The 13,570-nt window shown below is 42.7% G+C and overlaps 1 protein-coding gene across 1 annotated transcript in view; it reads left to right on the forward strand.

Moving 5' to 3' along the window:
• LOC111837189 (uncharacterized) overlaps positions 1–13,570 on the forward strand; it is a 66,340-nt gene that overhangs the window by 10,901 nt on the left and 41,869 nt on the right. The window contains exons 3-7 of the mRNA XM_072711280.1: positions 4,707–4,785; positions 5,335–5,608; positions 5,771–5,812; positions 6,970–8,665; positions 10,602–10,775. Of these exons, the coding sequence (XP_072567381.1) occupies positions 4,762–4,785; positions 5,335–5,608; positions 5,771–5,812; positions 6,970–8,665; positions 10,602–10,775 (2,210 nt within the window). The 5' untranslated portion in view covers positions 4,707–4,761. The remainder of the gene's footprint in view (positions 1–4,706; positions 4,786–5,334; positions 5,609–5,770; positions 5,813–6,969; positions 8,666–10,601; positions 10,776–13,570) is intronic.

Here is a 13,570-nt window from a genome sequence, read left to right on the forward strand (position 1 = left end):
TTTTCCCATACGATACATGGGGGACCGAACCTCCCACATACCACTGTTCCTGGCCGGCCGACAAACGGACAGATGCAGCAGACCTGTCTTCTGCCACATAGAGGTAATCAAGCACAACAGTCTCTCTCAGCTCTCCTGTATCCTCAAAATCCTTTATCCACTCAGCCCCTCCTTTTCCAAAGAACTGAGCAGTGCAGTGTAATCTGTCAGGCTGTTCTTGTCCTTCAGGGATACAGTCTCTCAGGATTGTGTCATCCACTAGCCACCAAGCAGCAAAGTTATCTTTCTCCGATAGGCAAAACAGTCCCAAAGCCTCTGAGGTCACAACGAAACCGTCCTCCCCCAGTTCCACCTTCATCCCCAGCTTCCCCATTAAGTCCCTCCCCAGCAGGTTGACGGGCTGATCAGCTTCAGTTATATATATATTAGTTATAGACGATGCTGGATTAGTAATAAGGACTGGTAAGTTACTAGTGTCCTCAACAGTGAATACCCGTGCAAAACTATCATTGAACTCATTTACTATATCAATGTCGTTTTCAATTATAAGACCCTTACTATCCTGCAGATTAGTAATTTCAGCTTTTAGAGCTCTTTTAGAGTTAAAATACTGGAAGAAACTTTTAACGTCATCCTTAGCCTCCAATGTGATCTTCCTTTCGACATTCCTTTTAGCTCGTCTAATGTCATTTTTTAACTCAGCCTGTAGATTTAGATACTCCTGCTTTATTCTGTCATCATCAGTTATTTTCCATTTCTGGTACAAAGCCCTTTTCCTCCTTACTTTATACTTTATTTCCCTAGTAAATCACCTAGGTTGCAATTTCCTAGATTTATTCTTGCTGGAAAACAGGTATGAAGTCCTCCTGCACTTGCATTAATGTGCTTTTAAAATATTCCCATGCCTCTTCAACAGTTTTGTAATTTACCAATCCTGTCCTGGTTATTAGAGAAAACAAGATCAAGAGTGGCATCTCCCCTGGTAGGGGTGTTAACAAACTGAGTAAAAAAACAATCCTGTACTAATTCCACCATCTCCATTTCATTTTCAGAAGAGCCAGCGACAATGTCCCACTGCATCCCCGGTAGATTAAAATCACCCATAACTACCACATCATTTTTATTGCTCATAATCCTAATATCACTGTATAGTGATATCTAATCTGCTTTCCTCAGCAGCTACATTAGGTGCTCTGTCACAAACACCGACAATTAGGCTATTTGAGTTTTTAGCATCTAATTTTACCCATATAGCTTCCATAGTTTTACTTATATCAGTAAGCTCCCTTACCTGCAAGTTTTCCTTTACATATACTGCAACACCACCTCCCTTCTTACCTATACGTTCTTTACGGAACAACGTGTAACCATCCATATTATATTCTTGTCCATCCTTTTCTCTCAACCACGTTTCAGTTATTCGTATAATATCATAACAGTCCAATGAGATAAAAGCCTCTAAATCATTAATTTTATTCCTAATACTCCTGGTGTTTAAATACAGACAACAAAGGGTAGGGGTTATTACGGTGCCCACTTATAATATGATTTTTTGGGGCTTTCCATTTCCCCCCACTTACATACTTAACTAACCTCCCTGCCCCCCCCAGTCCCTAGTTTAAACATTCCTCAACTACTCTACACATACGCCTTCCCAGTACACTGGTTCCCCTCCGGTTCAGATGCAACCCGTCCGGCTTGAACAGGTCCCACATGTTCCAGGTCCTCCAGTGCCCCACAAACCTAAACCCCTCTTTCCTACTCCATCCTTTTAGCCACACATTTAATCTCCTTATCTCAGCTAACTTAGCCTGACTTGCGTGTGGCACGGGGAGTATTTCAGAGAATACCACCATGGACGTTTTGCTTCTAAGCTTATTGGCGACTTCTATGAATTTATCCTGCAGAACAGCCCTCCTACCCTTGCCTATGTCGTTGGTGCCAACATGCACCACGACAACTGGATCCACCCCAGCTGGGGCCAAAAGCTTGTCCACACGATCTAGAAGGTCTCCTACCTGGGCACCAGGCAGGCAAGACACCGTACGGGACCCTCTATCACGGGTGCACACATAACTGTCTACTCTCCTAATAATTGAATCCCCCACTACCACAACCTCCCTCTTCCTGGGGGGAGGGGGCTCCTCAGTGCCCAAGGGCCCACCTGCCTCCCCAGTCCCTTCCGGCTTTAAAGCTGGAAGCACCTGAAACCTGTTAGACACAGACACCTCAGGTGATGCCGCCTCTGTAACGTGTGTACGCCTTTCCCTGCATCTATGACCTACGGTCACCCAGCTCTCTCGACCTCTCTGCTCTTCATTCTCCCTCCTCGCTAGTGGCGTACACACCATCTCCCTAAACGGTGTATTAACTAGCTCCTCTAACTCACTGTTGCATTGGATGAGAGCCAGCTGCCCCTCAAGGTCGTGAACCTTGACCATGAGTGAGTCCACTAGCTTACATCGCTCGCAGATGAAGTCCGACTGGACACTAACGTCCAGAAGGGCAAACATCTTGCAAACGCAACACTGAGCCAACCCCATAATTAACTACAGTAACTCACTATGACCCCATACTCCCAGCCCAGTAAATTTATATAGTGTATTTAACTATAAAGATTAATTTGCGTAACAATAAATGCAGTAAAGTGACGAGTACACTAAAATAACAAGTTTAAATTTTTATTTAAAATTTTAAACCTGATAAATTTACTACTACTTACCAGAAGAACTTCTTCCTGAACCAGCTCACTGTCGGTAATAATCGCGCTGTTAATTAACAGACAGGACAGACAAGCACTCATGCCAATCGAAATAAGAACAATAAATAGAAATAAAACAGCCACCCACGTAAACATGTAAAGCCCCTTTCCTCATACAGGAATCTTACCCGTCATTGGCCTGTTACGCAGTGCTGTGCTACTGCATGCAATGCATTCACTGTCCAGCTTTCACCATACAATGCCGCACCACGCAGAGCACACACTGCCCTGCCCTCTGCCCCTGATGCACCAAGCCTTATCACCGTCATGCCTGGACCCCCTACGGGTGACGGCTTCCCTGCCACCTGACAGCTTCCCTGCCGCCTTCCTTGTGCCCCGTCGCACAATATACAGTGGCGCCACCAAAATTCACGGACTTTCCCAAGGTCTCGTGCATCCACCTCTTCCACGTAATAGGTCACTCAGGTGTCCACTTGGACAGCACCCTTTCCCTATCACAGGTGGATGCATCCCCGTGCTTGGATCCCCTCAGTCATGGCGGACTTTCACATCACACACTCAAACACTACCAAACATATAACCTTCAGCAACAAGCAAAGCAGCAGCAAGAATGAATAAACAGAGAAGCCTTTATCTCACCAAAACAGGTCCAGTCAAATCAGTCTCAGGAATGTTCAGGTCTGGGACAGCGTGGTCTCCATTTTTCCTCAACGAGGGACTGGGCCAATCCTCAATCTCATCAGGATCTGGTCCCATCCGGCGCTAATCTATGCCATACCCGCTTCTCCTTCAGGATCCCTCCATCTGGAACAAGCAGAGAACTCAGCTGCCCCACGTTGGGCGCCAAACTGTGGTAGAAAAATTATAAATCAAGTACTTAGAATAAAAATCTGGACCTTTTAGTTTGGTGAGTAAAGAAAATCTCTTTTATTCTAGCAAGTTCAGCAAAGCGCTCCCATCACACTCTGGCTCTTGGTACTATGTCACCTCTGGCACACAGAGCAACCAGTAGATAAACCATAGCTCCCAGGACTACTAAGTCCTGATTGGTCATGAAACATCAACAAGGTAAGCTGAAACGCATAACAAACATAATTCTCCTGCTTCACCTTGGTAGCAAGGTAAAGTCCACCCATTGTACGCAATTTACTGGAGACAGCCTCGGCTTCTAGACTCTACTTGAGATAGGTATACAGATATTAATTATATGTCGTTGAATCACTGCTAATGTTTTGGTGTTCCATTGACTAATGATTAACACATTGACGTATTGTCCCTGAATCATTGAAAATACATAGTTAACATAAGTATGACTAACATGATGTGATCAATTGTGTAACATATTATATATTGACTACTACAACTACTTTATTAAGGTATAACTCTTTGTGCACTAGTTGGGGCGGCTTTGAGCCCTTTGCTCCACTGTCTGCCTCTCCAAGGTCTGAGCTTCTGCGGAGCCAACTGTAGGCAGCTATCACAAAGCGAGGTCACACAGTATTCAAAACAATCTCTTCTTGCCTAAGGCCTAAAACATAACGGACCCAATATGCCTCCCAGGCTTACTAAAGACCAATTCTAATTCCTCACGGCATGTGTTGTCTTCTGCTGGTCCTCAGCCAATCACTCTATTTTTCTCCAAACCACAGCTCTGTGTCTGTATATTAAAGGTTGGTTAATATCCACAGCAGTGTGGCTGTGAGTTATTACAATCTTTGGCACAGTGAAATACAGCCCTCCAGAGCATACAGTTGGAAAGGTGCTTAACAGTGCATATGTCAATGACTACGTGCTCTTTTGACTTAAGCGCAAGGTGGAATATGGTCCATAGTTATTAGTCCAAATCAGTTAACATCTCTGTCTGTGATTAAAAATTGCCTGTGTGTGACTAAAAACTGACTCGTTTGCTTTGGTTGAAAGATTTTATAGCTGGTAAACTGACATTTGAATATAAGGCTAACATTACTTTTGGTTTTTATTACAGAATCAGACTGTGATACACAGGAACTGGTTTCTTTGCAGCCAAAATCATCTAAGCAATGGCTCATCATTCCCATGGAGAGGTAACTTTTCAGTATATGATGCATGTTGCCTGTAAATACCAGACACTGAAAGGCAGGGAAGCTTAAGCTGAGTAACTATTTTCAGCTGAAGGTTGCTGAGAATAGCAGACAGATAGTTCACTCTCTGCAGTGCTCTTCCTCAGGCTACTTCCTTACCATACTGCACTGCACCGCACCAAATGAATAACTTAATCTAAAATATGTATAATTATACTGGATGGTGTCTTAACATGTTGTTTTTAGTCTATTTTGTGTTTGACCCTATTATATTAACGTGCTCTATTGGGTCTTAAACTATTTTTATTTTCTATATTATTATATTTATATTGGATTGGTCTCTGTTTTTAAAGAGACTTTAAACATCAATAGAAAATAAATACACATGTGTGCTTGTTGTAGTAATGAAAGAATCACAGCAGGTGTCTCCAGCAGACACATAAGACTATGAGCAGGAAACCTGCCTTCTGTTAACGGAAAGGTCAGTGCATGTGTGGGAGTGGCCATGTACAGGTTTGTGAGTCTCATGGACTCATCTCCGACATTCTGCAGGCCCAGACCATGCCCTTCGAACTCTTGCCGGGTTATCTGGAGGAGCTCCCTGAAGATGAGCTGAAGAAGTTTAAATATAACCTGATTCACCTGGTGCATGAAAAGTATCAGCGCATTCCCAGAGGTCAGCTGGAGTTATTGGACAGAATGGGCATCGCTGACATAATGATACGTTCCTATGGTGAAGTCGGTGCTCTCCATGTCATGCTTGAAATCCTGAAGAGGATGAACTTGAATAACCTTGTTCAGAAACTGAATAAAGACCTGAAGAAGCGTAAGCATATTTTTAGCCTTTCTTGTTTTTCATATAAATTGTAACCTTTTTAAGCTCTTGAAAACTTAACATATTGTATTGCATTATATCGGAAATGATGAACAGTTTGTTAGACACTGATGCTGAAGATAGAAATGAATTTGAAATTCTTTCTTATTTCAGGTAACCAAGCAGGAAGTGAGCTGGGGGACACACCGGAGCAGAGTAAGAGCTTTATGCTGTTCTGTACATGTATGAGGTGTTTCAGTAAAATATGTAGGATGTGAAATGTAAAGTTTCAATTCACAATGAAATAGTGAAGAAGTGTGTGCGTGTGTGTGGGTCCAAATGTCTCCACAATGTGATAAAAATCTGTTATTTTGACATTGTGGGGACCATTTCTTTGGTCTCCACAAGGGGAAACTCAATTTTATAAAAAATCTGTAAATCCGCTATAAAAATGAAAGTTGGAAATACTTTTCAGGTGTTTGGGAATGTGAGTAACCTACAGCATAATCTTCAGAAATACACTTTATCTTTAAAGTGTCCTGCTGCACCTGCATGAACCGTCTGTCTCAGGATAGTGAAATGTAATAGGCAAATAAAATGCTTTTTCATTTCTATCCCCCTTTTTAACTAATAGTTTAAAGCCTTTGCATTTATATTATTGATTAGTCTTATATGCATAGCAAACTGCATTATCATGTGAGCGACATGCTCATTGAATGAGGTTTTGTGCATGAATGCCAGCCAGCTGTAATTTCTCTTACTGTTTACTTTGTGTTTAGAAAGTTACAATCTGGCTTAGGTGCTGTTATTGGCTGGGTTTAATGCCACCCCTGCCAGGCCAGTCAGACCTATAGGCGACATAGGCGGCCACCTAGGGCACCACCTTCTGAGGGGGCGCCGACTTGCCAGCCAATTTCACTTTGCCTCAAGCAGGGGGCGCCGGTGGTGATGCTCTCCTAGGGCTCCACATCAGCTAGGACCAGAACTGCTGTACAGACATCTGGGGCTTCAGTAAGAATATGTAGGATGTGAAATTTAAAGCTTAATTTCAACAAATAGTGAAAAAGTGTGTGTGTGTGTGTGTGTGTGGGGGGGGGGGGGGGTGTATATACACAATCTGTTGTTTTCACATTGTGGGGAATCTTTGACTGCTATCGAAAAACTAAAAATGTCCAGAGACTTGTATTTTGTTTGGTTACTTATGCTTAAGGTTTGGGCTGTGAAGGGATTAAGGTTGTCATTGTTTTGATTAGGAAAATGAATGGACGGTCACTACAAATATATGAATAGAAATGTTTGTGTTTTTAATATCCTTCTCATTCTGGTCAGGATCATGTTGAGAATTAGTGCATTTTCCTCTCATTTTTCTTCAGGGGAGCTCATGGTCAGCATGATGAAAAGTATCCTGAAGCAGAAATTTGAGCATGTAATTGAAGGACAGCCAACACTTCTCAATAAGATTTACACAGAAGTCTACATAACTGAAGCTGGGGCTGGAGGAGTCAATGATGAACATGAAGTGAGACAGATTGAAACAGCATCCAAGAAAAGGCGAACAGAACATACTACAGTCAAGTGCAATGATATATTTAAACCCTTATGTGGGCGTGAGACACCTATCAGAACTGTACTCACTAAAGGGGTGGCAGGTATCGGGAAAACAGTCTCTGTGCAGAAATTTATTCTCGACTGGGCAGAAGGAAAAGCAAACCAGGATGTTCACTTCATATTTGCTCTTCCTTTCCGGGACCTGAATTTGATCAAGGGTGAATACAGTCTGATTGAACTGCTTCACCGCTTTGTCCCAGAACTGAAATCATTTCAATCCACTGAGCTGTTTAGGTACAAAGTCTTGTTCATCTTTGATGGTCTGGATGAGTGTCGCCTTCCTCTAGATTTTCAGAACAATGAGAGCTGGTGTGATGTAACAATGAAAATGTCACTGGATGTGCTGTTGACTAACCTCATTAAGGGGGATCTGCTTTCATCCGCTCTCCTCTGGATAACCTCCCGGCCAGCAGCAGGCAATCAGATACCTCCTGAGTGTGTCCATCGGGTGACAGAGATACGAGGGTTCAGTGATGCCCAGAAGGAGGAGTATTTCAGGAGGAGATTCAGTGATCAGAGTCTGGCCAGCAGGATTATCACACATGTGAAATCATCAAAGAGCCTCTTCATCATGTGCCACATACCTGTGTTCTGCTGGATTTCAGCCACTGTGCTTAAGAGGCTTTTTAGTGAGACTGACAGGGGAGAAATTCCAAGGACTCTGACTGAAATGTACACATACTTCCTGATCTTTCAGACAAGTTTAAAAAATGACAAGTATATGAAAAACTATGAAATCAAGCTTAATGAATACAGCAAGGAATTCCTTTTAAAACTTGGTAAACTGGCTTTTGACAACCTTGAGAAAGGCAATCTCATATTTTATGAGCAAGATCTGACAGAGAATGACATTGATGTCACTGAAGCTTCAGTTCACTCTGGAGTGTGCACAGAAGTTTTTAAGGAGGAATATGGGTTGTATGAGGATAAGGTGTACTGCTTTGTGCATCTGAGCATCCAGGAGTATCTCGCTGCTTTATATGTGTTTCTGTCAAACTCATCAGCTGACCTGCTGGAGACTGCAGTGGATCAGGCATTAAAGAGCAAGAATGGACACTTGGACCTCTACCTCCGCTTCCTCCTGGGCCTCTCAACAGACTCCAGTAAGACTCTGTTACAAAGCCTACTGGGACAGACAGGAACCAGCTCACATAACATTAGGGAAACAGCCAAATACATCAGGGAGAAAATAGAGGGTAATTTATCTCCAGAAAGGACCATCAACCTGTTCCACTGTCTGAATGAACTGGGTGACAATTCTCTAGTAGAGGAAGCCCAAAGATACCTGAATTCAGGAAGCCTTTCAGCAGAAGACCTCTCAGCTGCACAGTATTCAGCTCTGGCCTTTGTGATGCTGATGTCAGATGAGGAGCTGGATGTGTTTGATCTGAAGAAATTTATCAGATCAGATAAAGAGCACTGGAGGCTGCTGTCTGTGGTCAAGAACTCCAGGACGGCTCTGTAAGTGACGTGGGGATGGGAAATCATGTCTGGTCTGACAGTTTTACATGTACATTATTTGAATATATAAAATATAAAATTGAAATATATAAAATATACATTTCTCCTTGGGTATTAGTAACTAGGCTGGATTATTTTTTTATAATGGCTGTAGGTAGTAACAAACAAAAAAGTGACGTTTCCGTTCCCATCCAGTCTGCCTTCTGATCACAGGCACAGCATCCTAACCTGCTATAGAAACAGTGAGGGCTCTTTATCCACAGGGTGTATAAGTGGTATGTGAGTGTTATTGTCAGCAGGTGTGTTCATGTGATGGAGCCCAGAGCTGGTAGCTTCCATTTGACTGCTGCCTCTGGCTGCTCACTGTCGCCCTCTGCTGGCCGCAGCTGCTCCCGGCTGAAGAGAGAACAGAACAGAATATCTTTATTGTCACAGTACATATACAAAGAAACTCTGTGTGCTTTCCCACCAATAACAACAGCTCCAGTCGAGCAGTTATATATTAACTTTGTATAAAGTATATAATGACAATGTAACATTTATTTCCCCTGTGGTTTAATCACGAGGCTGGATATTTTTTCACCATGACAATCTGGAAGCCAGATTTAATATTGGCTGAAGTTAGTGATGTAGTAAAGTGACAGGTGTTTCATGACCATCCTTTGGGTGACAAACAGCCAAGAGACAGAATTTCACAGAATTTTCGGTCTCTGTGCCCGTGAGTGGAAGGCTGCTGGTTCAGATCTCCTGGCTGGCAGAGTGATGTCATCTCTGGGCCCTTGAGCAAATCCCTTAATGTCAATCACTGCAGGGGCGCTGGATGCTGGCCAACCCTGCGCTGTGACCCCAAACTTCCTCTCACCTGTGTGTGTGTGTGTGTGTGTGTCTCATGGAGCTAAATGGGATGGCTGAAAAGACAATTTCCCCATGGGGATGAATGAAGTATCACTGTTGATAAATATTTCTTTTAAATGAATGTTCCTTTTAAAAGCATATCTGAAAGAATTTTAGTCCTATGATTAGAGTATTGGTGATTTTACAAGTTCCCAGGTAGAGCAATACGGAAAACAAGGATTTCACACATACAGTAGGATCAGGAATTCAGGTGTCATTTAAAAACATTAACTCTTCTGGACATCATTCAGATCCCACACACACACACATCCCAGGCAGGAACTGAACCCGAAACCTTAGATGGTCGGCTGTAGTGCTGATCACTAAGCCACAGCGCTGCTCAGAGCTTTATGAAAATACTTATGCAGATATTAAAGAGTCTCAGGGTAACTGGCCCTTTAAGGTCATTAAACAGCAGTGCATTAAAAAGCAGGTTGCAGTTGGCTACAGTGTTTCACAGACATTGAAAAGAAAATATCTGATATATTGTAATTAACCTGTGACTGAGTGGATTTTAGAGCACATTCACACTCATGCCCTAATTCAAACTGGCTCTGGAAGATAATGCAATATAAAACATACAGAACAAACTATAGGCTTTTAACATATGATAGAGTTACCCACTATCAATGATTATATGACTGCAAAAAATGGCCAAAATACACAGTAAACTCACAGGAGATCCTGTATTGTGCCAACAGATACTCATTTGAGTAGATTGATCAAGCTCCTGAATATTCTGCACACAAATTCTTTCAGGATATTTGTGCTTTGAAATGAAAATGCTCACTGTTTTCTTCATGACAGGAAACATGATGACCATCAGAGGATTGGCCAACATTAAAAATGTACCATATTTACTCACTTAAACTGTGGTAATTTAATGTAGTGCTGTGTTTAGCTACTAATTCTCTTTGAAGTGTATTCTGTGCCTCTTATTATGCTGAAAAAAGTTTGATTGGATATTTTGCACCATTATGATCGCTGATGTGTAGGATATATACTGGTCTGTGTGTGCATAATAACACAGCTCCTTTTGCAGGCTGAACAGCTGTAATCTCACAGAGAAATGCTGTGAGGCACTGGCTTCAGCTCTCAGATCAAACTCCTCACACCTGAGAGAGCTGGACCTGAGTGACAATGACCTGCAGGATTCAGGAGTGAAGCTGCTCTCTACTGGACTGGGGGATTCACAGTGTAAACTGGAGATACTGTGGTCAGTATTACTGGGTATTCCACACTGTACACTAGGGATACTGAGGTCAGTATTACTGGGGGATTCACACTGTAAACTGGAGATACTGAGGTCAGTATTACTGGGCATCCCACACCTAAGTGTGATTATTGAAAGCAGTCATATTAAAAGTAATAGTTTTAATCCTAGCCCCCCCCCCTCCCAGGGAGGACAACTTTGTTTAATCTCCTTTACAAATTTAATGCACTCGGTGACGCATCTCCGCACCCACCCCCCACCCTGTCATCATACTCATACCCAGACCAATAGACAGTATGTTAAACAGCTAAAGCGAATAACCAGCTCAGTTCTAAGGGGTAACTACCACACTCTGCACACTGAGTCTCAGCTCCTTCCCTCTGGTCACAGGTTTACAGTCCTAAGGTGTTGAACAAAATGATACAAACACAGTTTTGCTCCATCACACAAATGAATGTTTAAATTAGAGTGAAACAGTATATTTTATCTATCTGTTTGTCAATAGATAGATAGATAGATATACTATTATTTTATCCATCCATCCATCCATTTTCCAACCCGCTTATCCTACTGGGTCGCGGGGGGTCCGGAGCCCATCCCGGAAGCAATGGGCACGAGGCAGGGAACAACCCTGGACGGGGGTCAGCCCATCGCAGACTATTATTTTATATTTATATTTAAACTGTATTTATTGTGTTATATTTTGATGGATATTGTCTTAAGTTGCCTGTGTTGTAAGATGAATCATGTGTGATAAATGTCTGTTTTTAACATGAGTGTGTATGGATGAGGTGTTGAGATTGTAAGAAGATGGACACCGATGCGGCATAAGAACATAAGAAATTTACAAACGAGAGGAGGCCATTCGGCCCATCAAGCTCGTTTGGGGAGAACTTAACTAATAGCTCAGAGTTGTTAAAATCTTATCTAGCTCTGATTTAAAGGAACCCATGGTTTTAGCTTCTGCTACACTAGCAGGAAGACTATTCCATACTCTAAGTACACGCTGTGTAAAGAAGTGCTTCCTGCACTGTTGTAAGTCTTGCTGTTTTATTAATACTCTCCACCGAGAAGTCACCGGTACCCGGGGCTGAGCCCGAGACCGTAGCCAAAACTCAGGTCGGGAGGTCGGGCGATTAGCGTCGGTCCGGAAAGAGGCAGAGGCGAAAAACACGGTAGAGAGTCCAGGCAGAGGTCGGGCGATAGGCGTCGGTCCAGAAGGGGGGCAGGCAGAAACTCGGAGTCTAGGAAACATAGCAGAGGTCAAAACACAGATAAACACACACCGGGGAAAACGCTCAAACTCAGGGCACACCATGAAGATCTCGCACTGGTCGGAGAGCAGAGTTGCCTGATATACTGTAGGGAAACCGAAACCGGGGAAAACAAGACACAGCTGGGAGAGGAGTGTCCAGAATGGGGGGCGACCGGTATGGCCAGAAAAACTGGTTGACAGGACGCGGAACCTCGGGGAAGCCCTATCGATTGGAACCCCTGGAGGGGCGTGGCTGAGATGACGATGGGGATTCCTCAGTGCTATCCATGACATGAGGTCTATTCACTGCAAACCAAATCTAACTACCAGTACAAATAAAGTAACATGAACTTGATATAGACCAGGCAGAATCATAGTGAAATGAAGGCACCAATACTGCTGCAAGATATGAGAGTAGTATAGCTTATGTATATGCAAGAGAGGCCTGTGTGGTCTAATCGTAATAATCCTCATGTTTTATTTAGGACCATAGACTCTGTTCTCAAAGCTCCAAAGATAGACAGTATTGAACCTTCTTTCACTGCTTGTGAAAACTTCCTGTACTTTTTTATTGAGAAGGTCACCTCTACCAGGGTTCTTATAGCTCCTGTTGCTTATGATCCTTCAGTATCTGGTTCTTGCTCTGCTGTTTTTGACAGTTTTGAGCTTGTAACTTTGACTTCCTTACAGGAGATTGTTGATCATCTAAGTCCTGCAGGTTCTCCTAATGATGTTGTTCCCCCATGACTATTTAAAGAGATTTTCCCCACTGTGGGGCCTTTGGTTCTTAAACTGGTAAATAGTAGTCTATCTTCGGGTGTAGTCCCTAAAGATTTCAAACACACAGTTTTCCAGCCTCTTATTAAAAAACCTGCTCTTGACCCTGCAGTTTTTAATCATTACAGGCCTATCTCTAAACTGCCTTTTCTTGCAAAAATTCTTGAAAACAGAGTTTACAATCAACTAAGGGCCTTTCTGGAAGAGCGAAATATTATAGAGGTTTTTCAGTCTGGCTTTAAGCCTTTACATAGTACCGATTCAGCCCTTTTAAAGGTTTTTAACGACATATTTTTAGCCACAGACTCTGGAGATTGTATTATTGTTGTACTTTTAGACTTGACTGCGGCTTTTGATACAGAGGATCATGCTATTTTACTCTCCCGTTTGGAGCAGTGGGTGGGCATCAGTGGGTTACCTTTGGAGTGGTTTAAGTCATATTTGGTGGATCGAACTTTCTGTGTCAGCTTAGGTGACCATGTGTCCTCCTCTGCTCCCCTCCTGTGTGGGGTCCCACAGGGTTCAGTTTTAGGTCCCTTGCTTTTTCTGTTATATCTGCTCCTACTTGGATCCATACTTAGGAAGCATGACAGCTTTTCATTGCTACGCAGACGACTGCCAGATCTATGTTCCTTTAAAGAAGAAAGACTCTCATTCTATATTGCCATTACTGAAGTGTCTTGAAGACATTAAGGCCTGGCTGTCTCATAATTTCTTAAAATGTAATGATAATAAAACAGAGGTGATGGTTTTTGGTAGCTCCACT

The sequence above is a fragment of the Paramormyrops kingsleyae genome, chromosome 4, assembly GCF_048594095.1.
Source record: "Paramormyrops kingsleyae isolate MSU_618 chromosome 4, PKINGS_0.4, whole genome shotgun sequence".
NCBI classification, from domain to species: domain Eukaryota; kingdom Metazoa; phylum Chordata; class Actinopteri; order Osteoglossiformes; family Mormyridae; genus Paramormyrops; species Paramormyrops kingsleyae.